We start from the raw sequence: 27,350 nt of genomic DNA on the forward strand, positions 1-27,350 counted from the left end.
TGCAACTGGCATTGAATCAGCTAAAAACAACGCCAAATAAATCATTTCTATTGTACAGAGTTTTATGTCCCCTGCCGCTCTATCTAAGGAGTCTCCATCCACAGACACTTGGTGCGAGAGCCTCTCCAATTTCTTCAGGGATAAAATCCTTTCTATTCAGGTGGCTTTTTCCCCCTGCAACAAGGGCATTGGGGCAGCTGTGGAGTCACGCCCTGATGATCCCAACCATTCTCTGCATGCCTTTAAGCCTGTTTACCTTTCTAAGTCCCTTAAAATTCTTACGGGCCTGAAGTCTGGCACTCCTTCGGACCCTTGTCCGGCCAGAATGTTGGCAGCAGTTGCTGAGACCATCAATAATGAGGTGAATGGTATTATCAATTTGTCTCTTCAGGCTGCTTGCGTTCCAGAGGCCTGGAAGCAGGCCAAGATTTAGCTTCTTTTAAAAAAGCTGTCGCTCGACCCACTTAGCACAATGAACTACCACCCCATCTCCCTTCTACCCGGCTTGGCCAAGGTGTGCGAGAAGGTGGTGAACAGACAACTCACTGAGTTTATTGAAAGAGAGGGCCTGCTGCATCCAGCCCAGTTAGGGTTCAGAGCCTCCCACAGTACCGAGTCTGCCCTAGTGGATGTTTCAGAGGCAATTAGGGAGTGCCTGGACGCCGGCAGGAAGGCAGCATTAATTTTGCTTGACCGGTCGGAGGTGTTCGACACTGTCCCCACTCCCTTCTCCTCTTGCGTTTAACCGAGATTGGGGTGTCGGGTGCTCTTTGGGGCTGGCTCAGATCCTTATTGGAAGGACGAACTCAGCAGATATGGCTTCCATCGTCCTCGTCTTCTTCCCAGGCAGTGACCACAGGAGTCCCACAGGGGTCTTCCCTTAGCCCCCTCCTTTTTAACATTTATGTCACACCTTTGGTGTACCTGGCAGAGGAACTTGGGGCCAAGGTCATGGCCTACGCAGATGACACTCAGCTCCTCTTCACTTGGGATAGGAATGTGGACTCTGTCTCCTCTGCTCAACATTGTCTGTCCTCCATTTTTCATTGGCTAGCCGCCACACAACTTAAGTGCAATGAAGATAAATCAGAGATTCTCCTATATGGAAAGTTTCCCTTGAATTTTAGAGAAACTCTTTGGCCCCCCGAGTTCCCTGTCTCCACTTCTACAGGGAAGCTCCCTAAGAATCTGGGGGTGTGGTTTGAGGAAAATCTTTCCTTTGCCACACAGATTAAGAAACTTGCTGTGACCTGCTTTGGACTTTTGAAATCTTTGAGGAAATATCTCCCTCTCCTACCTAGGGTGGCGAAAGAGTCAGTCATTTGTGCTCTTATTCTGTCTCGGCTGGACTATGCCAATGCCCTTTATGAGGGCATCCCGGGCTATCTGTTAAAAGAAATCCAGGTGGTCCAAAATGTGGCAGCCAGAGTCCTTCTTGAAATTCCCACTAGGACTAGCATGAGACTCCACCTGCATTCTCTGCACTGGCTTCCTGTAGCCGACAGGGTCAAATTTAAATCTTTGGTAATGGCCCATCATGCTCTTCATGGGCATGGCCCCATCTTCTTGCAAAAACACTTTGCCTTCTACACTCCAGCGCGTTATCTGCGTTCCTTGTCTCAGCGCCTCGCCCAGGTCTCCCGCTTTAAATGTCAGAGACTTGGAGGCAGCTCTCTAGCGCGGAAAGCTGCTGTTGCCTGGAACGCTCTCCCTCTCGGCCTTCGGAACATTCAAGAAGAACCTGAAAACATATCTCTTTGCATAAATCTCCGATGGTTGCCCCTCTCTGCTCCGTGCCGGGACACCCTTGAGTATCTGTGCGCGATACAAATTAAATTAACATAACCTAACATAACACTCTCTCACTCTTTAAATCTAAGTGATACCTACTTTCACTCACTTAAATATACTGACACACTCACACACTCTTACTGTCTTTCACACTTTGTGTCATTCACTGATTCTCACCCTCTCTCACTCACACACTCACTCTCACCCTTTCACACTTCACCTGTCTAACTCTCCTCACTTATGCTAATTTACTCTCACCATCTCACTCACTATCACTGCCTTATACACTTCTCACTCACTCTCAATGTCTCCCTTTATCCCTCAATACTTCTCACGCATTGTCACTTTCACTCATTCTCAGATACACACCCTCATACTTGCTGTCACTCACAGACACTCTCGCACATACACTCAATCTTACTCAATTTCACTGAGTCTCATTTGCTCTCACAAATTCTCACTAATTTTTACCACTCTCACTCATGAACTAACACAGTCACAAACACAATCACACATGTTCACACTCATATACTCATTGATTCTCACTCATCTCTCTCTCATACACACTCACTGTGTTTCATACTCTCACCCGCTCATACTCTCACTCACAGCGACACTTAAACACATACTCACTCTTTCGCATCACTCTCCCACTCCCTCTTAATAACTCATTCTAACTCACTTGTTCTCACTCAGCTATCTCACTCACTCTCACTCCCACACTCACCCTCATAACTCAGTACCTTGGATGTGTTAAGGCATGAGCAAAGTGGGCAAATGCCCATGGCTCCCATATTTCAAAGGTCACCCTGGTGAGCTATTGAGATTCAAAAAGTCCTGTGCAGCTGGTGCTATGATAAACAGTTATTGTCTTTGTTTAACAATTAGAATTTATGTAAAACACAAACTGAGTGGCTGACATTCGCCACCTTTACCCAGTTGTGAGAGCATTGCAAAAGTTATCTGAATCAAGGATGACTTGATCTGTGCATTAAGCCTCTATGAAGAGTGCAAGCCCAGAAGACAGCCAAGCGGAATCTCATGCGCTGAAGTCAGGCTTAGGCAACAAGCCGGGATTACAGGCGATGGACATCAAATACATCAGATCTGCCACAGAGTGAAATAGGAGGGTCTGATGCAGGCAGCCCGAGGCAGCAGACAGTTCAGGTCCATGGGCCACGGGACTACTTCCTGCTTATGTTATCTCCCTGCGCCAGGACCAGCTAGCATCAGGGTGGGAGCTTAATCTCGCTGTTGCCTCCGTATCTTCCAGAAACTCCCTCAAAGTGTCCAGGGGAGTGGAAGTTTATTATGCATTTATGTGATTTCATTTGAGATATCTACATCTCCCTAAGAGCTCTGAGTGAATCTTCCTGATGATAGTCTTCCCTTATGAGGGATGAAGCTCAGCTCTCTTCAAATATTTCCTGTGGGCCAGTGCGAGCATTCAGCGCCTCTTTCTGGCCCGCTGCCCCCTAGCCATTAGGGTGAAATGGGAAGTGACACTACTATGCCGATGTTTTACTATTGACAAGAGTGAGGTTGTGGGTGTGGAAGCTATAAACGTACCTATAAGCATTGAATAAACCAATTGCTGCAGCTTGAAACTGAGTCGAAAGCAGAGAAATAACAGAAAACGTATTGTAAACTACACATTTACATGTATGATGAATCGGGATGTCTTTTAAGTTTGATTAGTAATAGGTCTTAGCCTGCCATACAATAAATCCATCAACCTGCCTAAAATACCGACAGGGGCATTGCAGCTATCACTGTGGCTCAAAGATGTGAGGGGTGATTTGCACTAGAATTGTGGTCATATTTCAATGCCCAACTGGAAAGCAAGGGGGGCATTTTCCTTGCTTACAATGGGGCTCATGACACCAATGATACTCAACTGCATAAAAGGCTGCTTTTAGGATCAGAACCTTCTATCCAGCCTTATGTTCAAGCCAGACCTGAAATAAGCAATGTTACGCTTTTGTCCAGGCCTTCCACTCACACTGTGGCTGGTGACTGACCCAGGGAGCTAAAACCTGCAGTGATATACAGTTTACAAGTTCATATCCTGGTAAGGCTGATCAGCCTTTCATTCGGCTGAAGATGGGTAAAGTAATTACATAGATTAACTAGTAATACCTGTTATTAACAACACTTAAAAGCTGTGGTATGAAGTACTGTATAATAAACAAGGGATTGCTCTATAGACCACACAGAGCCATTTTGCCTCTGACTCTCAACTAGCACTGATACTGACTTCACTTTCAATGACTACTGAGTCCCCGTGGAACAGGTGTTCCTTCTGACTCTAGTCATGGAGATTCCTGGCTCTCTATGGTTTATTGTTTTACATCACGAAGATCTGCCACATGCATTCTCACAGTTCAGACAGTGCTGTAACACAAGCCCTATCAAAAGATGGGATAGGGTTTCTGATCCCACCCCTGATGCCCTGTGTGAATTCCTGTTGTGCATTGGGAGGCACTGATGAGCACCCTCAGACCCATTTTACCAAATATACTGTGCTGCTTGAGGCATGCACAATATGCCTGCTAAATAAAATGGATTATGCCTATGTGAGGGGACTTTAGAATAATTAAATATGCCCCTCACAAATGAGGAATTCACACAGACAGCCCTTTAAATAGTGCAGAGTTTTTAAATTGCACTTTGTAGATGCATTATGGCTCAGCCCCTTAACCCACCACTCCTCCTCGTCCTCCTTCCATGAGAAGCCCGGAGAGGATGAGAGGGTTGACCTGTGCACTGGCAGCTTTCATGAAAACACTCAAGCCATGTTTTTGTTAACATTGATAAATGAAATAAAGACCAATGTAGGCAACGATAATGGTCAGTATGTATTGGTTTACATTTGGCAGGTCAGCTCCATGATGCCCCTGTTGATAACCCGCCACAGCCCCCTTTGGCTAACTTCCACATGATTTGGAGGGATCAAAGCCTCAACTATGAATTGTTTGGCTTATATCATTCAAGAGACGGCACAGTTACTAATGATGCACAGTGGCATGAATCAACATGATGCCCTCACACCTGCAGAATATGGTGATAGACCTCTGAGTTTCCCATATGTCACAGATATTCATTGGCTTTGGGCTGAATGGGAACCCCCGAAGGGTTGGAGGTTCCATGAATGGTTGGGAACCTCTCTGCTCCACAGATGCTGTAAGCACTAAGCCCCCTGGTGATATACAAATGGGTATTCCAATGGAGTGCTGGGTGAATCTCAACTACAGAGGCACAAAGGTGCCTCTGTAATGGGGTTGTGCTCCTTAACCAACATGGCAGAAATTCAAATAATAGGTATCTTATATACTGCAAACCTAGCTCCAAAGAGTTGTGAAATGACTTAAAGTAAACTTTTTATTCCAGCATAAGGATGGATGAATTGAATGAAACCCATAAATAAGGGCTGTACATTGAACAGCCTTGTGCTGTGCGGATGAAACCAGATTACAGACACCAGAATTCACTTAGTAACTGTCTTAATGAGAAAAAACACAATATTGGGAAAAGGTAAGATTATCAAATTGACTGATATTAAAATAAATTGCACAGTGATAACAAGGTCTTTGAACATGGTAGGCCCATAACTGGTTCTAAGATGTTGCTGCTCAGCGCTTCAAAAATTATTTTTATGCATTTATAAGAAAGAACATTCATAAAATAAATCCGTTTATGGAGGCAAAATGTCGGGTCCCCTTGCAAATGCTTACCCTTTCTTGTATGCCTCCGCCTCTATTTTTGCTTTCAGCTCAGCGTTGATCTCCACTATAGACACCTTGGGCTGCACAGCGACAGGCGCATCAGGCTCACGGTCCACTGGTGACTTCCCACTTGGCAAGTTAGAAATAAAATTTGCGATTTTTGAGCAAGTAGAGAAGACTGAATTTTTCAAATGTTTAATTACATTGTTTCCTTAAATATAGATATATATATATAAAAAAGTCAAAACGAAGACAACACTGGAAATAAATGAAGATTGAAAACAGTATACTAATGACGTCAATTGACCGTTGCACCGCTACGATTAATACCAGGGTAAGCACATTAATAATCATGTTTAATCCATGAACACTTCTATTTAAAAATAAGACAGAAATTGGAAAATATACAGGTGACTGTGGCTCTTGTATTCAATGACCAGATTCCTCAAAATATAAAATAAGTATATTAGCAGCTAATTATGGCGATAGCATAACTGGCTATGGGCAAACTTTCAGTGAGGAACAAGATCACCCACTAAAAAGCATGCAGAAAACAGAAAATGTTTTCATCGGGTGTCTGGTCTATGGAATGGGAGCTGGTCCCATGAACGCTGGTAACTGACTCAGAGAGGTAAAAAATGCAGTGATCTACAAGAAATTTAATATTAATAATTTTGGACAGGCTGTAATCCTGTCTGAATCAAAACAAAGGGGGGGTTATGCTAAATGCTTGCACATCTGAATAATTGTATGGGGGAGCCCAAGAGAAATAGCACGTATCCAAGGCGCAACAAGAGAGAGTCCTATTTCCTGGTACTCACACGATGGCGGCACCCAGCCACATGATGTGCTAATTACCATAATGTATCACTGTCCGGAAAACTTGACCATAAAACACCAAAGATCACACTCTGCTGTTTCTTGTTAATTCCTTGATAAGTAAGTCAATGTGTGAGCAGATACATTTCAATTTCTCCTATTTATTTGCATTAAAATCCTGTATATGGTACAAGCAGTTTTCAGTGGGAACGTACCGGTCACTGCGACCTTGTAGCCCAGTGGCGGATGGGTTTTTAGATCTAAGGCTCTTCTGTCAGAAATCCTGCAGTTCCCCCACCATTCAGTGGGGTGGAGGAATGTTTGGTAGATAGGAGCACGACTAATATATAGCAGTGCTCTTATCTCCCCAAACTAAATGAGCCCCTTAATAATTTTTGATGATGAAATCACCTAATCAAGACTCTTTCTCATTGTAACTAATGTAAGCCGCCACAGATATGATGCCCATCCTCTAGCAATGCTGGCTCACATTGGACAGATACCAGTAAATAGATATATATTTCTTTATATTATATTGTAAAAGCTTATTTCTACAACTTACTTTTCCATCAGTGGTGTTAAAACGGGTGCTGGTGGCTGGCTGGTCCTTCCAGTCGGTGATTCTGACTATTCAATAAAATAGAGTCAGAAATGTATTTGATTAAACTAAAGAATAGCATGATCATTTATCATACCTGACAAACAGAGACTCTTGGGATAGGAATATTGACAAAAATTAAATGTTAATCAAAGGCCTTGTCAGATCACTTTATCTTGCATTTACCCTTTTATTCATTGGTGCATTTACCCTTTGTGCACCCTATATGTCTTTTGTCCGAGGGTTGTATGTTGCTGGTAGTTAGCCAATGAAAGCATCTGTTGATTGGGTGAATAGAATAAACTCCCTTTATGTGTATAAATGTTTCAAAACCTATGATGTTGAAAAGTAGATAGGCCCTAGATACACTGGGTTTACCTTGTTTGGGTTAAGTACTATCCTCTTTTAGACGACTTAAAAAATCAGGTTATCATATAAAATCACACTTGAAAAAAGAAGCCGTACCTAAGAGACACCAGAGTGTAATCTGCAGCAATTGCGAAATTCCAATTTCTAACAATTTTAGAGGTCTAATATTTGGGCTGAAATTCATAAATCCTGTGTAAAGTCCTAGATGAAATTCAAGGAATGGTCGTTTAAGTTGTCTAAACCTTGCACAAAAGAAGGTCAAACAATCTGGTGAATAAAATCCTCTAAACACATCCACCAAACCCTACGCGAAAGGGTGACAGTTTTTTGTGAGTTGTTCTCCCTACATCTAGGAATCTTCCAGATTACTGATATTTGGTGAAACAAGTAACTAAAATGCATAGCACAGCATCGTGCAATGGGGTTTTCTCATCAATGTTAATAGTTTTTTGATAGTATTGACATGCAACCCTCCCAGGCAGGTGGAGCTAAAATATGTACAATATATATATATATATATATATATATATATAAGACTTTTCAAATCAACACTAACCATTTTATTCAAAATATGTGCCTTACGGACCTATTAAGTTGTTAGAAGATATGCTACTTGATACAAGGCTACGATTTGTGAAGTTACCAAGAGCTAACAGTCAGCATCTGGTTCAGTCAGTGCCACTGGTAAGGTCTATGACATTGCTACCTGGGCCTGCATTACAGAAAGTGCACACTTTCCCAGTTAACGCCACAGCGCACCTTAAAAAAGGTGGGCCGGGCACAAACAGGTAAAGGGTGCCCTATTATGGTGAATAGCCTGCCCTATATTTCACAGTGCAGGAAGCACTCACCTGCACTTTCAAAAGGGATTAGAGATCCTCTTGCAGGTGGGTGCAGTGAGTGACTGTTCCCACCTGCACAGGGATTTTTTTCCCCTCCAGAAGGTGCCTTTCAGTGCACCTCCAAAAGACTTGTTTACCTCTACACACCCATGTCCACAGTATGGTGTGGGTGCAGAGGCAATGTAATTCCCTCATTTGCATGGTGCCACGTACCAGCAAATGAGAGAACATCCCCTTGAGATAGCACTGGTGCTACATATGCGCCCGCACAATAAGTATTACTTTGTACTCACAATCACCCAAGTTACTTGCTATAATTATGTATACCATCTACAATGCCTCAAGGAGCAGCCGCCTTCAGTAAGCCATGCTACAATATAGTATGACCATTTTAATGAATGTAGTTCCGATTCTATTGCAATAACATTGACAGGTAAACATTGACAATCTTAGTATGATTTAAACTCCACCCAGAGCGAATGGGAAAAACACGTCCAACCTGAACAATACAGAGTCGTATTTTTAAAGGTAGCTATTTACAGTTTGGACTGAGATCGTTTGCCTGTCAGGATGACACCGTTGTTCTTGCCATGCTGGTCGTGGGGAGGACTTCCACTCCCAGCATTCCTGCGGCCGAGTGCCGCCAGAGTCACGTATACCTACGTCCGGAGACGCAGAAAAGGAGCCGGGCTTCCCGCAGCGCGTGATGTGCACAAGTGTGCCTGCGGGCCAAGGGTGTGCCCGTCCATGCCCGTCGGAGCCAGGTGGAGGCTGGGCTGGGCCCCCCTTCTAAATCCTGCACCCGGGGCGGCCTTTGAGACTCTCTTCTTGAGGTACAGTGCCATTACTATTTTTCATCATTAGTCCATGTGATATTCCTCACAGCTATGAGCACATGTAGGGCATCAGTGATCGTCCGGGGTGTGGATTAGTAGGAACACTTGACACTTTCCTAATCAGGACTGAGTCAGGTCTCACTCAAGAGATTGAATTAACAGAGTGGCGGTGTTATAATGTGAGGCACTTTCCTTTGCTCTGTGAGCTTGTTGTCATGGTGTCATCTAGGTGTTCTAGAATGTGACCATGACTCTGGTTGAGGAGAGAATTGGAAGGAGATCCTGAGGCGGTTGGATGGACATCTATCCTACTGCTTATGGTGGGGATCCAATTGAACTAAAAGGGTACTTCATTGGCTTGATTGAGTATGAGGGTCGCTACACATCTGGAAAAGTATATGTCTCAAAGAAAGGGGACAGCATCATTAGTTGGTGGCATCAAAAGGAGTTAGGAGTCATGTTGGATCCGAACAATGATCCTCCAATAATCCTGAAAGATGTGAGAAGCGTATGTCTCCAATCTTCCTTGCAATCTCAACTCATGGAAGAGTTTCCTCAGGTGTTTGGTGATCAGTTGGGGTGTTTAAAGGGTTATAGTCACAAAATAAAATTAGCTCCAGGATCCATACCTGTTTCTAGTAAAGTTCGCAATGTCCCTTTTCGTGTCAGGGACGAGATGTTGCAAGAATTACTAAAACTGAAGTCACAGGGAATCATAGAGGAGGTTGAAGGCACTTCTTGGTTGGCTCCGGTTGTAGCCGCAAGAAAATCGGATGGATCTTTGAGGTTATGTGTGGATCTTAGACAACTTAACAAGTGTGTGTTGGTAGACAAGTATCCATTACCCAATATTTCAGAACTTTTAAGTATGGTTAGTGGTGCCAAGGTGTTTATCACCATTTATTTAACTTCCGCATACCACCAAATCATGCTTGATGAATCTTCTAGGGATTTAACCTCTTTTGTGACACCTTTCGGAACTTTCAGATTTGTGAGGCTCCCTTTCGGTCTGGTCTCTGCTGCTTCTGTCTTTCAGAGGGTCATGGAGAAGGTATTGGTAAAGATTCCTGGGGTTTGCGTCTACCAGGACGATATCTTAGTGTATGGTCCCAATGAGTTAGAACATGCAAGAAGGGTTCGCTTAGTGTTGAGTAGCCTTGCTTCTCATAACCTTACTGTTAAGCGTGAGAAGTGCAAATTTGGTTTGGATAAAATTGACTATTTGGGACATTCAATCTCTGCTGATGGTGTAGTCCCCAAAACTGAGTTAGTCAATACCATAATGGAACTCACTCCCCCTTCGTCTAAAGAAAAACTTATGAGCTTCCTAGGAATGGCGGAATATTATAACAAGTTTGTTAAGAATTTTGCGGAGGCCACACATAACATGAGGGATTTACTTAAAAAAGGTGCCAAATTTGTATGGAATGATCTGTGTGATAGAGAGTTTGTTGACTTGAAGGGTACATTGCAGAAAGCTCCTAGGCTCCGCAATTTTGATCCTACAAAGTTTTCAGTTATTTCCACTGATGCTAGTCTCAAAGGGTTAGGCGCTGTGTTTTATCAAGGAGGGACTAACCCGGAGAATACTATAATGTTCATCTCTAGGAGTTTGAAGGTTGCAGAGTCCAGATATTCAGTAATCGAGAGGGAGGCTTTGGCAGTCTACTGGGCCATCAAAAAGTTAAAAAGAATTTCTTTGAGGAACTTCATTTATGGTTAGGACTGATCATAAACCATTATGTGAGGTTCTGACTAATAAAGGCATTGATTCGATCTCACCTAGGATCTCTAAGTGGGTGGTTGGATTACAAGGTTTTGACTTCTCGGTCAAACATGTGCCTGGCTCAGAAAATGTGGTTGCGGATACTCTTTCAAGATTAGTTTCTTCTGATCACTCTTCTTCTCATGATGATCCTAATTTTAATTTGTCTCATGATTTTGTTTGTGGGATTGATTTTAAGATAATTACTCAAGATCGTTGGGTTTCTGCATGTTTAGAGGATCAATCTATACAAGAGATCTTAACTTTAATTCATGATGGGTGGCATCACAAGGATCAAGCGGGATTGTCTGTGAGAGAATTTTGGTCTGTGAAGGATCAATTGTCTGATAGTGATGGAATGTTGTGGAGCGGTCATAGACTTGTCCCTCCGGGTGCATTAAGGAATGACTTACTTATTTTAGCTCATGAGGCACATCTTGGGATTTCAAAAACTAAAGAGAGAGTATGCTCTTCTTATTGGTGGCCAGGGATGGACATTCAGACTGAACGAATGATTAGAGAATGTGCTGAATGTTCCCTTAGTGAGAAGTCTCTGAAGATCAGTACTCAACCCATGGAAAAGAGGTCGCGTCCTTCAGGGCCGTGGAAAGATATTGCTCTTGATATCTTGGGGCCTGTACATGGTGATGGGTCTGATACTTTTGTCATCGTGCTTATGGATCTTTATTCAAGATGGCCGGAAATATCCTTTGTAAAAAATATTTGTACAAAAACAGTTATCGATTTTCTAAAGAACATAATCTCTAGAGAAGGTATTCCTGAAAGCCTTCTAACTGATAATGGAGTACAACTAGTGTCTAAGGAAATGGAGAATTTTCTTACTAATTGTGGGATTGTCCACAAAAAGTGTGCTCTTTACCACCCTGAATCAAATGGTACGGTGGAGAGGTTTAACAGGGTGATAAAAGAAACCATTTCTTTGGCAAAGCAAAATAATCTTGATTGGAAAGAAGAAGTTTTCAAGAGGGTTAGTGTACATCGCTTTGCACCTCATTCGGCTACAGGTAAATCACCTTTCATCTTATTTCGAGGGAGGCAGCCTGACACTTTCCTTGAACCTCCTTAGTTTAATAAGCTACTTTCTGACAAGGGTGTTTCTCCTGATTTGAGTTCATGGAAAGATAGGGAGGAACGTGTTTGTCAGAAAAGTAAAGAAAATTATGACCTGAGGCATGCTGTTAAGAATACTAAGGTTAAGATTGGGGATTTTGTTAAGATCAAGTGCCCTGGGTTTGGAATTTCTGGTTTCAAGTTTTCAAGGCCTTATAAGGTGGTTAAAGTTTTTCACAATGCAGTCAGGACCTCAGATCATAAAGTGTGGAATTTGAACAGGGTGGCTGTATGTGGGAAAAATAATGTGTCGGGACATTGTTCTCCTGATATTGGTGGTCAGACTCAAGATGGATCTCTGAGGAAATATGACAGAGAAAAGCATAGCCCGTCATATTTAATGGATTATGTTACAAGTATATAATGTGTGATGGAGTATACATAATGCTCTGAGTTCAAATGTTATGTTTATTTGAAGTATTTTGATTTGGTGTTTTCTCTTCTTTATGTGTCATATTGTTATATAAGGGAGGGAGATATGTTATAATGTGATGCACTTTCCTTTGCTCTGTGAGCTTGTTGTCATGGTGTCATCTAGGTGTTCTAGAATGTGACCATGACTCTGGTTGAGGAGAGAATTGGAAGGAGATCCTAAGGCGGTTGGATGGATGAGCTGTTGCTTACTAAATGCTTAATAAACCTTAAGAAGAACCCTGCACATCTACTCTGTTTATTGAGAAGAATTCACTTTTCAACAGGCGGCTATCTCTGGAGCACCTGATCTCGCAGAAAAGCTCCTCCCTCTGCAGTCATGTCATGGATAGTATCCCTCGAAATCCCCCCCACACCTCGCCCCCACAACATTTGGTGCCAGTACTGCACATGCCTCCAACTCCCGAGTTAATAATTGGGCATAACATAGTTATTAGGGGCCAATCTGTGAAAACTCAGAAAGACAACTATAATCAGCCGCCAGTGAAAAAAAGAAGGAGTGGCGGTCTGCAAAAACAAAAGCCATTGAAACTCACCCAAACTGGTAAATTAAAAGGAAATGTAAATGGAGAAATTGAACTCGGGTTAAGTTCTGTGCTGAAGACTACTGACCCTGTCATGCTGACTTCCCGGGAAAACGACGAGAACTTTTGGAAAAGAGTAGAAACAATGGTTACTGGGCTGATGAACCCTCTATCAAAATTAACTCAAATTGAAGAAAGACTTTCACACATTGAGGGCATGGGTATAAGCAATTGTTCCCTCCCCCAGGGCACACGTCCTGGCAGGGGTTCTGGGCCTTTAACACATCAGGGGATGGGGCTCGCCAAAAGCAAACCAACACTGAGGGGGACCAGTCGCTTCTCACAAATATTAACCAAAATATTCACAGGAGCATTCCTGAATGCACCGCTCGACTCACTGTCAAAAGCCCACCCCTCAAACCCCACAACCCATTGATCACTCGTCTAATATGGGGGGCCAACAACTTCCTATCTACAGGATAGTAATATTACAAACAGGTCTGTAACCAATATACAGGCATTATATCCAGGAACGGAGGGAGAGACGCTCCTGTAAAACAGCAGCAAAGATCTAATCTGACCCACCTTACCACCCCAAACCAGACCATGCACCTCCCACTGGAGGCCACACTTTACACAAGAGTTCTGACAAACGTCCCTTCACTTCCCCCTCACATGTACGAACTCTGGCCTGCCCTCAGGAACAAATCACTACACTGGCTGAGTACTAGAACTGGACTAACCGATGTCCTCTTTTCTGAATTTAAAATGGCCAGAAGAATAGGTTGGGTAGGTAAAGCCTGTAAAAACTTTGCATGTGATTGCGTGGTCTTAACTTTCAGATCCCCCCACCTGGTGCAGACTATCCCAGATAGGGCAGGGAACCACCTAATTATGGCTCAGGGAGTCAACATTGTCCCATTAGGGTATTTCTACCAACCAACAAAGGTACAGTGGAACAGACCTAAGACTGCAGACATGATGCATTACAGTCATAGGGTCCCGGTCAGTAATCGCTTTGACACTCTCAACACTTTAGAAGATATAGACTGACTAACCAAAGTAACAGATCCAAACCCCACACAAAAGGAGGACTCTGACAGAAATAGGTCTGGTAAATTAAAAATATGTAGAATCATCCCAGACCAATCACAAAATGATTACAAAAAAAACAAGCTTTGCCATTGACCCAGCCCAATGTGAGAAGTGAGATTTCGGGCACTAAATATCCTGTTGAGGGCTCCACATATAGTCTAGTCACTATCCCAAATCAGGTACTAACTCCCAAACCTTTGACAACTCTCGAAAATGCCACTGAAGTGAACACCACAGGTAGCAACTACATCGACTCCTGTAACTTGTTTTTTTGGAACATTTCAGGTATACGATCAAAGCTGGCTAACCCACTATGGGGTGAGTTTACATCAAAGTTTGAAGTGTTGTGTTTCCAAGAAACCTGGGGAATATTAATGAATTTAAAACCTTCCACACTGCAGCTGTTGCAACGGTCCACGGGAGGGCAAAGGGAGGGTTGTCTACTTTTGTATCTTACACGGTGAACCTGAGAAAAATAGGGTTGATAATAGAAGAAATATACTACCAACTGATTTTATTCCACATTGATAAGAAGCAATGCATTGCCCTGACACATTTTTATAACAATGTGCGCCCTGATCAGATTGACAGTGGTGAAGAAATTAGGCAATGACATGAAAACTATCCATAGTAACAGTGAAAAGGACATGTATATAATCCTGGGAGGTGATTTTAATTATCCTCTATGTCGTAGCAATGGGGTAGAAATATTTGGATTCATAAACGAGGATGGGAATATCTACACACATTTTCCACATACTAAACTCAGAGAACTGTTTAATGAAGTCATGTTTGTCCTTGATCTATGGTTTGCTAATGAGCTATGTGCATCACCTGTCCCCCTAAGCCATACTTTTAACGGTAGAGGATGTTTTTTTCAACTATGGACTATATATTGATGTCAAACAGCCACTCGAACAGAGTTAAATTATTCACTACTCATAAAACTGTTTTGAGCGACCACTTTCCACTGAGCGTCATTATTACACTGCCGAAAAGACAGTTAGGCCCTGGGGATAAACCTGTACATGTTGCACAAAACTTAGCTTTTAACAAAAACAAATGGATACTCTTTGCGCTGGTCGATGGTGGACCTCCTAGAAATTTTCAAACATATGATAACCAAGTGTAAACAACCTGCTTTCGTAGCCTGCTTGGGTGAAACAACCACACATGACAAAGTTTTGACTTCTTTCCAAGAGATATCGGGAGCAATTAAAGAGGCTCTATTCGTGCAGAAAACAACAAAGGTGGTTTGATACTAAATGTACACGGGCCTATGCAAAATTAAAATATGAAACACATAAGAAACCAAGAAACCCAAACAATATTAGACAGGCCAGAGGGGATTATAAACGAGCACTTAAGGAACGAAGAGCAACATTGAGAAACGAGGCATGGTTAGCCTAACATAACACCTCTTTATCCAAAGATAGCTCGGCCTTTCGGAAAGCCGTAAAAACTCCATTCTTGGTACCTGGTGATGTCCCGACTATTGAAATAGCTACTGCAGTAGAGCAATGAGTCGAGCACTTCACAAAGATGTGTGCTGATCTTTTAGATATCCAATCACAAGAAAACGTCGCTCTGGCACCTTTGTCTCACCCTACTGAGCTCCAGTTCACCCTAGAAGAAGTCAACCGGTCCATTATAGCAAGCATGGGTGGAAACGCCCCAGGGCCTGACAGGGTCCCCGTATACTTATATAAATCTAATATGGCTCTATGGGACCCGTTGTTAACACAGGTAACCACTGCAAGTTGCTCCTCTCATTTAAAAAAAAGCGGGTCGGAATCCATTCTATCTAGTTCCTATTTTTACAAAAGGGGATCGTCAGGATACCGGCTGTTACAGACCGATATCCTTACTAGACTCCTTGGTATAATTAGTTGGTCGAATCATTCTGGAGAGATTACAGGACTGGGCCGAGGATAACAAGGTTATGTCTGACATACAGTTTGGCTTTCGCGAGGGCCTAGGCACAGTCGATCAAAGCCTAAATTTGAACATTATGATAGGGAAGTATGCCTGTGCCAAGAAGGGCAGGCTGTTTTTAGCATTCGTCAATCTCACTGCAGCCTTTGACTGTGTCTGGCATGATAAGCCCTGGAAGATCCTTGAGGATCTAGGAGTGGAAGATTCAATTATTCACTTCCTAAGACGACTATACAGCGATGCAAGGGTGAGAGTGCGGTTTAGTGCCAAGTGTGAATGCACTAATCCGTTCTCAATAAGGAGAGGGGAAAGGCAAGGCTGCGTGCTAGTCCCCTTCCTATTTAACCTCTATATAAACGGACTGGGCCAGGCACTGGTGAATGACTGCCAAGATCTCCCACAAATAGGTGGACACCCCATACCCGCCCTCTTGTATGCAGAAGGCGCCGTCTTGATATCGTGCACCCAAGTGGGATTGCAAAGGGTAGTGGATTTTATTTTACTCTTTATGCAGAACCTGGGTCTTAGGTTTAATATATTAAAAACCTTTATTATGAGATGTGGAAATGGTAGTCAAAAGTGCAGAGATATTTATATTCATAAGCAGAAGGTAGAGTTTACAAAAATATTTTTATACCTAGGCATCCTTTTTGATCAAAATGGCTCCTGGACCCAGGCAGTCCAAGCTGGAAAATTGTCATTTATGAAGGCCACAGCTGCCCTTGCCAATTGTTCTAGAAAACTGGGTAGGAGGCCGCCTATGGAGCTTTTACAGATTTATAAGGCCAAATGTGCTTCTACGGCGATGTATGGCGCCGTGGTTTGGGGCCATATCGAGTCGCACTCATTACAAATAGTGAAAAATGTGTTTCTAAGGTTTATATTGGCAGTCTCGAACAGCGCATCTTCGTATGTTTGCGATTCTGAATTGGGTGTGCCATATATCGCAGAACTTATAAACATGGAACCTATCCTTTTATGGCATAGGATATGGTCAATATGGATTTTACCAATTTTAAAGTCACTGGCTCTTAAACAATGCCATCCTGCTTTTATATTATTATAGTTAATGGAAAATGAACACGTAGTATGAAGATTATCAATGTTTTTAAAAAGTATATTTAAATGTATGAAAACCATTGTAATATGAATGTCCGAATTATTATGGAAAACATGACAGCAATAAATTTGTGTCTTAAAGGAGCTAGGTGGCAAATCAAAATGAATTAATTTTGATACTTTTTATTCTTACTTTGTCATGTACTGTGATTTTTATGTGCTTTATGATTTTTCAAGACACAAATCGAATAAAGCTTTGTCGACTGAGTGACTGACACCGCTGTTTGAACGGGTTACATTCACCAAGTCTTAAAATAGAGCTTGAAGGAGTAGAGCACAACTTTGGCCTAAAATGTATCTATAATGAACAGGCTCACCTTTTTATCTTGGGCAGGTGATGTTCCTCCCTGTATACTAACCTGCTCAGCTGTACGTAGGGTGTAGTCATAACTGAACTCTCCTGACATGAAGTAGCCCCCTTTTTCTCCATAAATTATGATTTAGGATCCCTGTTTTCTGTTTTTGCAGATTTTTACAGATAAATACAGACAGAAAACCATTTATTTTCTTGTCTGTGTTTATTTTTAAATGTGGATGAAAACGGAAATGTTGTGCTTTTTGAGTGATTCTAAATACACGGTGCCATGACTGCCAGGCCAATAACTGTGTGAATTGATAGGTAAGGGGGTTAAAAAAGAAAGGAATTTTATTAAAGAGGCTTAAACAACAGTAGATATGCACAAGGCTGATACTGAAATCTGCATATTTTCATATAAGTGCAGGTTTTCATAACACTGAAACCTGGCAGGCATTCAAGCATGGCTGCATATTTATTGGTTAAATAAATGTAGAAATATACAAGTTTCAGCTTTATTTTGTTTACAAAACCCATACGAAAAATTGATAAATACAGATAAAATTGTCAAAAAATAAATCTGGATAAATACAGACGGAAATGTCAAAAAAATAAATACCATAAAACCAGGAGCCCTAATTATAAAGCACGTTCATGCATTGAAATCCTCGGGTGCCCAGATTTTCAAAAAGCATTTACCATACTGTACATGCCTAAGATAGACTAGTTAATTAACTACACTTTATAGAATGATATATAAAGTATAAGACTAGTTCAAAAGCCTGGTTGTCCTGAACCACATCTTGCAACCACAATTGTACTAATGTTTCGAAATGCTGCTCTTTAGGAAGTGTCAAATAAAGTAAAAATATTAATGAAATATATGTGAATGGTCACTTGTATGGTGGTAACACCCTTGCATTAAATATCTGTTGCCTTCACACTCCACTCCCTGTACCTTCACACTTTCCTAAGGTGGTCCTCAGGCATATTTCTTACTTATAATCGTAATTTTAGTATATTGTAAGAGACATAATGTTGTTCCAAGAAACCTAACAAAATGTATGGATATATTACCAGTTGTAATTTACCTTCATTCATGTTATTTAGAATAAGGAAGGCTGCTTACCAGTGTTGGCATGGCTTGCATGGGGGAGGTCTGAGGTGACTGACCCGGGATGCTCAGTAATGTAAACTTTGGGACAACTGCAACACTGACTCTCCTGCGCGGCATATTCTATGAGAAAGAAATCAGAGAGTATCAGAAAATGACTGATGGGTGAGGGTTAATTGTGCTGTAAATTTCAAGACTTTTCATCACAAATTAATTGAGATTTGATTGCAAAAGGCAGCACAGCTCACCAGCCCAAAGTCCTTAGCACAACTGCGAACCCTGCAAAATACAGGCCTGCGCCATCTTTAGAAGGAAGTTGAAGTCAGGTAAGTCTGTTGTGAATGTGGACTTTTTCACTAAGAATTGATGTATGAGCAGTAGACTAGGCATTTCTGTTGTTTCTTGCACACCTTAGTGTTGACCACAGTTCCAGATGAAAGTGTTTTTCACAAGATCCAGAAAGTGGATTATGGATTTTTGGACATCCAAGAAAATTGCAGTTGCTATCATTCAGATCCTAAAAATGTTAATTGCAGTATCAACTGACTGGTCTTAGATGGTATTTTGTTTTAACCAATAGAGTTTCTTTTTTGTTCAACAAGTGCTTAATGTGTAAAAGAATAAGTGCTGAGCCCAAGGTTTTGCTAAGTAGCCCGTGGTCGAGGCTACCAAAGGTCGTGGTGCAGAATACCAAGGTAACATAGTCTTGAATCTGCTTCGTGCCTCTTTAATCCATCACCAGACACTCCCTGCCTCATTATCTTACTATTGCAGGGTATTTTATCCCTGCTTTTCCTGTTTGTCACAATGTTTCCATCTTTCTCTTTCTTTCCTCCTTTTGTGTTTTTCTCTCTATTCATCTATATCAAAGTCTGTTGAGGACAAATAAGCGCCGATCTCTAAAAATGAGTGCCAGACTGCCCCGCCTGCAACAATCAGCTTAAATTACATTTTGAATGTCCAATATCCAAAATGCAGCCACTGGATCCATTAGAACCCATTTGGAACTAGTGACCTGAAACTTCCACCTTGGACACATTTGTTATAGTTTGCAGAGGCCTATGGGCCAGAACCTACCCAATTAGAGACACTGAGATCTGAACATTCTATGCCAGGAGTAGGAGTGTAGTCTCAATTGGTGAAACAGAGGCTTGAGGGGGTCCACAAAATCCTGATTATTGCTCATTTTCGAATTCAAACAGCAGCCAGAAGGCCTGTTTCTTTCCTTGTACTAAGGCCCATGGCTATCAGTAGAGTTTGAGTAGATATATGTCCTCATTATGACTGAGCTATACATTGTTATAGGCGTTTCAGGGCCCATCAGAATTATACATTTAGTGGAAACACCACTGATGAGGGCACTCCACCCAGAGACTTCACCTCCTGCATATAGGTTAAATGTCTGGGTGGAATACCAGGGGAAACTATGTGGACAGCGACACAGTAAATCTGAGCCACGCGTTATTCTCCAACAATGTATAATCCTGTTAGTCCCCTCTGTGAACTTGATGGTACCTCTGATAATGGCAATTTTGAAGACTTGTGAATTCCAGGAATTAGAAAAGGCTCCCAGTAATGGTGGCCATAGTGCAACGAACAAAACAGCTTTCCTCTGAGTAAGCATGCTCTAGCGTTTGGTAGTAATGGAGAATCCTTGATTTCTCGAGAAAATGCTAGTTACCGAGGAGAAGGCATAGCTTCAGTATGATGGAGGACATTCAGATGGTGGATTCTTCACTATATTTCTCTTTTCCTCCAGAAAGTGGAGAAGTTTCAAGTACAACCCACCTCAAAAGTTGGCCTAAAACTTGGCCATACTCAGGTAAAGTACCACACTGTTGCGTTTGTGTCTTGCCACTTCTCTTCAATGCCATTTAAGTGCATTTGCATATAATACTTTCATGTTGTTTACATGCACTTGCATATAACACGTCAATGACATGTACATACATTTGCATATAATACTTCCATGCTATTTACATTGACTTGCATAGAATACGTCAATAACGTTTACATGCACTAGCATTTAATACTTTAAGGACATTAACACCATTAACATGCACATATATACAATACTTCAATGACGTTTACATACACTTGCATGTAACACGTTAATGACATTTACATGGCCATGCATGTAACACTTTAATGACATTTACATGCACTTGCATGTAATGCTTTAAAGGTGAACATGTCAAGCATTAAGGAATTTTCATTTCTTAGCTCCTGTCAAAATTGACGTTACATCTATATATGTAAACAGAGACCCAAGCAAACTGTGTGTGAAATGCACATGAACCTTCCTTCCTAGCGCCCCCCTCTTGGGAAGCAATGCCTCTGAGGAGAGTGGTTAGTTAGGTGACGCTGACAGTACCGTACCTTTCCCATTGTAAGAGACATGGACCTGGCTGAACGAGGCACGCCATCTTCTGCATTACAAAATAAATAAGAAAACAAAGTCAGTGCTGCACATACACAGGTTCAGAGTTGTATCATACATAGCTGCATAGCGCAGGCTCACAGAACATTCACCAACATCAGACAGTAAAATTGACAACACATTAATTCAAACCACACTATGAGGGTTGTTTCTAAGAAACACTAGCTGCCAGGTTGTCCCTGTCACATGTATTATCATTTGACACTCCAAGCTCTTTAAGCAGCATCACATTGCGATTGTGACGCATAGGTTCATTTCTCCACACAGTTTGCACTGTAAAAGTTGCATACTGCAAGGTACTGTTGGTTGAATAACTAAACAGGAGTGGCTGTAGGTGTCACGCATGATGGGGGTAATTGGCAATTATGGCACAGTGGGGTGGGATGTGACTGTCATTGTCAAAGAAGCCATTTTCACTTAGTCCTTAAACCCAATGACTTGACATAACCTATGAATGATAGGGGAGAGGAGTTGGCCTAACGGCTAGGGCGGTCAACCTCGAATCTTGGTAACTAGGTTCGAGTCTCGGCAATGACGCTGAACATCCTGTGATTCTGGGCAAATCATTTAATCTCCCCGTGCCTATCAAAAATGAATATGTGTCCTCATGTAACGTAACTGGTGCTATGCAAAGCGCTCTGATACCCGATTCGGGTCTAGTTTGCGCTATATAAAAATCTGCAAAAAAATGATTTATTGATGTCTTCCTTCCCTCAGACTTTAAAAAAAACCCTTCTTTCCATAAGTAGGTGGCACGGCAGTAGCAAGTCAAGGGTGAGTCAAAGTCTGTCACGTGTTCTCAAAGAAAAATATTTCTTAAGCGGGCCTCATGTTCTGACGATAAGTGGATGTTCATTCTACTGAGCTCCCAACAATAAAGTTGCTTAGTTTGTAAATGACTTCTCTGCTCAAATTACTTTTTGTTTTAAAGATTTCAGAATATATGTGTCTCATTTGCTGCATAACCTCTACGCATACCTTCGTAAAAAAGGAGCACTGTTTTTTCTATTCCGTATGTTTTGAAATGCGGGCACTCTAGGATAGGCATGTTTCGGAATTATTCCTCTGATATGACCATCGGTGATTACCAGTCAGTAAAGTATGGTGGAAGCAGATCTGGTTAAGATGGAATGCATTGTATGAGTTTTGCGCAGGTGCAGTATTGTATGGTATCGTAGGAATTGCATAGCACCTTCTTATCCCTAATCATGCCCCAGAGTACTTATAGGTGGTAGAGGAAGAGGCTACTCAATTGGTTGAGCATGGTTGGCCGAGCGTTGTGGTTCTAGAATGGTTGATGCGTGTAGCCTTTTGGTGCCAAGATTCTAGCTGTATCTGTAATAATGACCTTACCGAATCACCATCTTATGGTGACTGGATGATCCAATAGGAGAAGAAGACTGGGCCCACCCAGAACCTTTGCTAGGCGTCTGGTCTGTGCTGTTTCACGGCTGAGCACACTGCTCAGAGCGTTTAACCTCTCATGAATACATTGACATGGTTTTGATTTGCAAGCCTAGTGACCCTTTCTTATGTGATGCCATTGTCCACATTTAATTATGTGGACTTGTTGGCTGCTTAATGTATGATACAGGCAGCATCATAAGTCCTACGCTGATTGGAAGTTGAAGTTGCATTGTCTTGTCTATTTTTGCTTATTAAAGCAATCATATACAATATTCAAATTACCAGAACCATTGTAGCTCCTGCTTGAGTTCTGATTTGCAAGTTTCTTGTACTCTGTCAGTTCTGCATGGTCCTTTTCATAAGTCCGCTTCAAATTCTCGACGTACTGCATCATGACTTCTGTTGCTCTTGACATTCTCTTCTCCTAAGACATAAAAACAGAACTTTGTTTATTTTATTTATTGGAGCACCAAAAAAGCATTTTATTAAGTAAAGTTGTTGAAGTTAATTGCACAATGGAGGGTTAATACAGATATGAAAGGAAACTCAGCTGACTCCTGGGCATATTTCTATATTTACAGAGGATTGTGCACTGAGAAGGACAGGAGGGTGTGCAGCTGGTGATTGTGAGTCACCTGACATGAGGTGATCCTTGAGAGCAGTCTTGAAGAAGGTTAGCGAAGAGTACTATTCAGCAGGAAGATGCTTCCGGTGCAGTGGATCAAGTACATGGAAGATCCTACATATTGAGGCTGCACAGGTTATGCTTACCTGAGTGCAAGAGTTTTTGGCCACATCTGAACAGAACTTTTAAAATTAGGAAAAAGTGATTCACCGGTGGTGCAAGGGGCTTGTTAATAAGCCCTGTAGTTCGTTTATGGCTTTGAAGACCAAGTTCAGGAACTTAACGAGAGCTCCGTTCGTGGCCAGCTGACTCATGCTAGTTGGAGGTAGAAGTGTGTTTAGGAGAATATGAAGGGTCCTTGTTGCAAAGTATGTGCCTTGTCTAGTGGAGAAAAGGAGTAAAGGGGAAGAACTATCAAAGGCTTTTAGAATAGTCAAGTTTTCTGAGGGCCAATGAGGGTATCAGTGCCCTGGCTGTGTGGATGGAAAAACATGACCAGATTTTCCTGATGTTCTGCAGTTGAAATCTGCCCGCTGTGAATGTATTTTGGTTTTTCTCAAAATTCAATCAGTAAACATTTGGAGTAGAACTGATAATATATATAGTGACCTTTAGGAATCAATGAAGACATAAACATAAGTGCATTGAATAACTTGCTAAATGTATGAAGCAGGATTAGAAGTGAAATGTTCGACAGTGTTTATCAATTGTTATCGCTGACTTTCCATCAAACAGAAAATTTCTAAGCGATGGAAACAGTTTGATCCACGTAGCAGGATATGCTGCCTCGACCTGATAGTCAGTTAATCCAGAGGATACACACATCTGTTGAAACTCTATTATGTGCTTTTTGGTGGCTAATGTTTACACACATTAAAGGGGAAGTAAATGCTTTACACCATAGCTTTTTAATTCTGGAAAAATCCTTGCAAAGGTAGTTTTCATGAGGAGAATGGTAGAGAAGAATTTTCTATTTTTTGTGGTTTATGCTTGACTTTCATACACACCCATCCTTCAAACAACATGATGAGCTTAGACAATGGCCTTCATGAACATCTCCCACTCATTCTAAGACTCTGAACGCCAGAAGCTGTAATCCTGAGATGCAGTTTATTCGTTGTAGCTTCCAGTCGATTCTACATTCAATGGTCTGTTTTTGTGAATTGTTATGATTACTTTACCTCCACCATGAAACACTGCCTATAGCTTAGCAGGTGAAACATAGAACCCAAATTTAACTGACTAGACCTTATAAACTAACCTTAACCCCCATTTTCTATAGAAAATTTCTTAAACTGCCCCTCTATCTGGTCCACATTTGAAGTTGAAACAAATTCTAATTATTTTGACCATGTCACTGCATACTGTACACGCGAAGTACATTTCTGAGTAGGGCATAATATACAATCTTCAGTCACAATGTTAGGTCTCACCTATTAATTACCATCAACATTAGGAGAAGATGGTCATTTTTCACTATTGTAGACAGTCTAAGACCTCAAACCTTCTCTCTGGTAATAATTGTACAGTGTTGGGTTATTTTGCATTTCTGAGACATGTACAGAGGAGACTTTAGTGATTTTTTGTGCTTGCTTGACACACAGTCTCTGTACCATCCATTACACTTGCTTTCTTGGCCTCAAAGCCTGCCCCAAGCTCTCATACAGTTAATTCTCTTTGTGTGAATGCTAGCCTTAGGGTCTGGACTTAACCAACTGCTCAGCCACACCCTGCGATACACGGGGCGGCTGCATCCAGGCCCTGCACTGAATATCCAGTGTAGTACACCCTCACTGGAGTCACGTTAAGGGTCAGTGCCTAATCTCCCTTGCAGCCAGCCCTGCTGTATAGCGGTTTGCCGCAGGCCCAGACCTCCTGCCAGGCCATGTTCCAGTCCACTATGCGTAAAAACCCCGCTTTGCAAGGCATTCTTCTATGCAAAACGAAGGCTGACTGAAAGGCCTGGCAGCAGTCGCAAACTACCCTGTCTACAGCCATTTTTAGGTCGAGTCTGGGCTGCGAGGCATGCTGTATTGGAATATGGACTTGAAGCCCTGCCCACCCTCCGCCAATATTTGTCATTTGCTTGTGTCATTGTCCTTCGTAAATGCTGGCTTCTGATTCGTTAATAGGCTTGTTAGTCCCTCCTTACTACGCCTTGTCTTGATTTATAACCTAAAATGAGGACTGGCCCTTTTACTTTGGTTGTTACATGGTGAGCCTTTTTTAATCTGTAAGCACTATTTTCTTTGAATAGTTTCGGTGACTGCAGGCATGTCATTCTTTCCTGCAACATTCAGTGCGCCACGCACCCTTTCACTTTTCAAGCAGCAAGGACAATAAAGGCCGCTTCTTTGAAATGCAATAGATCTCACATTTACAAGAATTTGAGCTATTGGCATTGTAAATGACAATGGGTTTTGTTTATGTGTTAATTATCAAAACAGAAATAAATGGCATTGTCATTTACAATGCCAATAGCTTAAACTCTCGCAAATGTGAGACCGATTACATTGCAAATGCTTGTTTTAGTCATGGGACCAGTCGAGGTGCATATTTTTTTAATATTCTTTCTTTGATGGGTTGTGCTACCTACCATGTTGCAGTAGCAGGATTAAACATGAGAAGGCTGTAAGTAAATTGCCATGACTTTGCAAATAAGATTTATTGGTTTCCTTGGAAAGGGCACGGCCATGTAATATTCATGTTTTCCAACCCATGAAGGTCTTTTCCATCTACACAGACCTTCCAAGAAAATGATGACCCAGCCCTCTCTCACGACCAGTAGATATCGGCTCAAATCTCCTGGCAGCCATTGTTGAAAAGGCTCCTTTGCAATGGGGCTGTGTGGGCGATTGACAGGGGGGTTATCGGCATGGCTCCCAGGACAAGGTTCACTGAATACAACGTTGAAGGTCACGTGACACTGTGTTGGAGGCTGACATTTTTATACCTCACCTACACATAAAGTGGACATTCAACAGTGCACGAGCATGCTTGCTGCAGATATATAAGTGTCTCTAGATTCTTTAAACAAATTTGAGCATGTCGGCATGAGAATAAATCAGTGTGTAGCAATGGAAAAAATGAAACTTTAAAGTTCTTACCTGGCGCACAGCACCAACCATTTCAGCACGGCTGGAGAGTCTCGCTGTCAGGCGGTGCAGCACAGCAATGTCCTCCAGCAGCTTCTGAAAAGCGTCTCTGTGATCAGAGTGCTGCCACAGAGATGCAGATGCCTGGGAGGAATAATTTGGTACAGCATTAAAATCTAAACGGAGGCACATTTCGAAAAAAGAATGCCATGTTTACTATGTACTAATGACGCCAATCCATGATTTCTGTTCTGTATTATAATTTCACGCACTGCTGCTTTGGAACAGCTCCCTATTTGTGTCGTTTAAGGTCAATTAAGGGATGCCAAAGTAAGCAAGTTCTACCCCTGGCTTGGCCATTGCTAGCCAAGGTAATGCCCTGGTTGCCCTTGCGATCTCTTGCCCCTGGAGTTAACAAGGACATGGAAGGAACAAACAATAACAAAAAGCTTTAAGGGCCCTAAGTTTTTTTTCTCCAACATCACCAACAAATAGAAGGCTGTGCAGGATTTAAGGGTAGCATATGGGTCAACACTATGATGTAATCAGGGGTCAAGCGTTGTGTGATGTCACTTCCCCTAACCTTGTGTTTTTAGTGATTGACGTTTATAAACTAGGAGCCAGAAGTATGACCATTTTTAGCGGTCGCAAACTGAAAATTGGGCTGTCTGAGACAGCTAAAAAGGGTTGTAGTATGTACAAACCCTATTTTGCAAGTCGGTAACCTATTACGGACTCATAAAATAGGGTTTGTGAGTCGCTATTAGGAAGGGGCATGCCCCTTCCTAATACTAAATTGCAGGGGAAGGGACGATTGCTTTGCAACCACAAATGCGGCGGCAAAACAATCGCTGATCATTGCTCTGCCAGTTTTGCCAGCACTCTCTTTTGTCTAGTCCCCCCTCACACTCTAGTTCCTTTGTTCTGGGTTGAATACTGTTGCTGTAAGTGGCTCTTACCGCTCTGGCTTTCACTTGTATGACATGATGGGCTTGGGGTCTTCATTGTTTAGATTACTCTGGTTTTCTCATATGCTCCATGTAGAGCTTTGGGCTTGTGTCATTAAGTCTGGACAATCACGCTTCCTTTACTGCCTCCAACATTCAGGTTCCCTATTGCTCCCTGGGAGTCTTCAGGCTTAAGGCATTTAACTTTACTCACTTTTGTGCTACCTGCTGGGTTTGGTGCTTGTGGTGTTCGGGGATGGTCACTTTGGCTGTTTCTTCTGCTCCCAACTTGGTTTTGAACTTGAGAGATTCAAATTTGGCCTCTCTTTCTTCCTTTCATGCTCCCTTCTGCTTGGCTGAGCTTTGATTCACTGGCTGCTTGGCAGCTGTCTGACCTCCCCTCATCCTGCCTGCTTTGCTTTGTGGTTCCACTGAGTGGTCTTCTG

The 27,350-nt window shown here is 42.1% G+C and overlaps 1 protein-coding gene across 3 annotated transcripts in view; it reads right to left on the minus strand.

Annotated features, from left to right (window-relative positions):
* Positions 1–27,350, minus strand: part of IRAG1 (inositol 1,4,5-triphosphate receptor associated 1) — an 857,666-nt gene that overhangs the window by 24,653 nt on the left and 805,663 nt on the right. For all 3 annotated transcript variants that reach the window (XM_085648179.1, XM_085648178.1, XM_085648180.1), the window contains 6 exons: positions 25,970–26,101; positions 22,520–22,661; positions 20,770–20,819; positions 18,406–18,513; positions 6,898–6,962; positions 5,526–5,645 (listed from right to left, as the gene is read on the minus strand). In XM_085648179.1, coding sequence (XP_085504305.1) covers positions 5,526–5,645; positions 6,898–6,962; positions 18,406–18,513; positions 20,770–20,819; positions 22,520–22,661; positions 25,970–26,101 — 617 coding nt within the window. The remainder of the gene's footprint in view (positions 1–5,525; positions 5,646–6,897; positions 6,963–18,405; positions 18,514–20,769; positions 20,820–22,519; positions 22,662–25,969; positions 26,102–27,350) is intronic.

Source organism: Triturus cristatus, chromosome 3_2 (assembly GCF_964204655.1).
Source record: "Triturus cristatus chromosome 3_2, aTriCri1.1, whole genome shotgun sequence".
Lineage (NCBI taxonomy): Eukaryota > Metazoa > Chordata > Amphibia > Caudata > Salamandridae > Triturus > Triturus cristatus.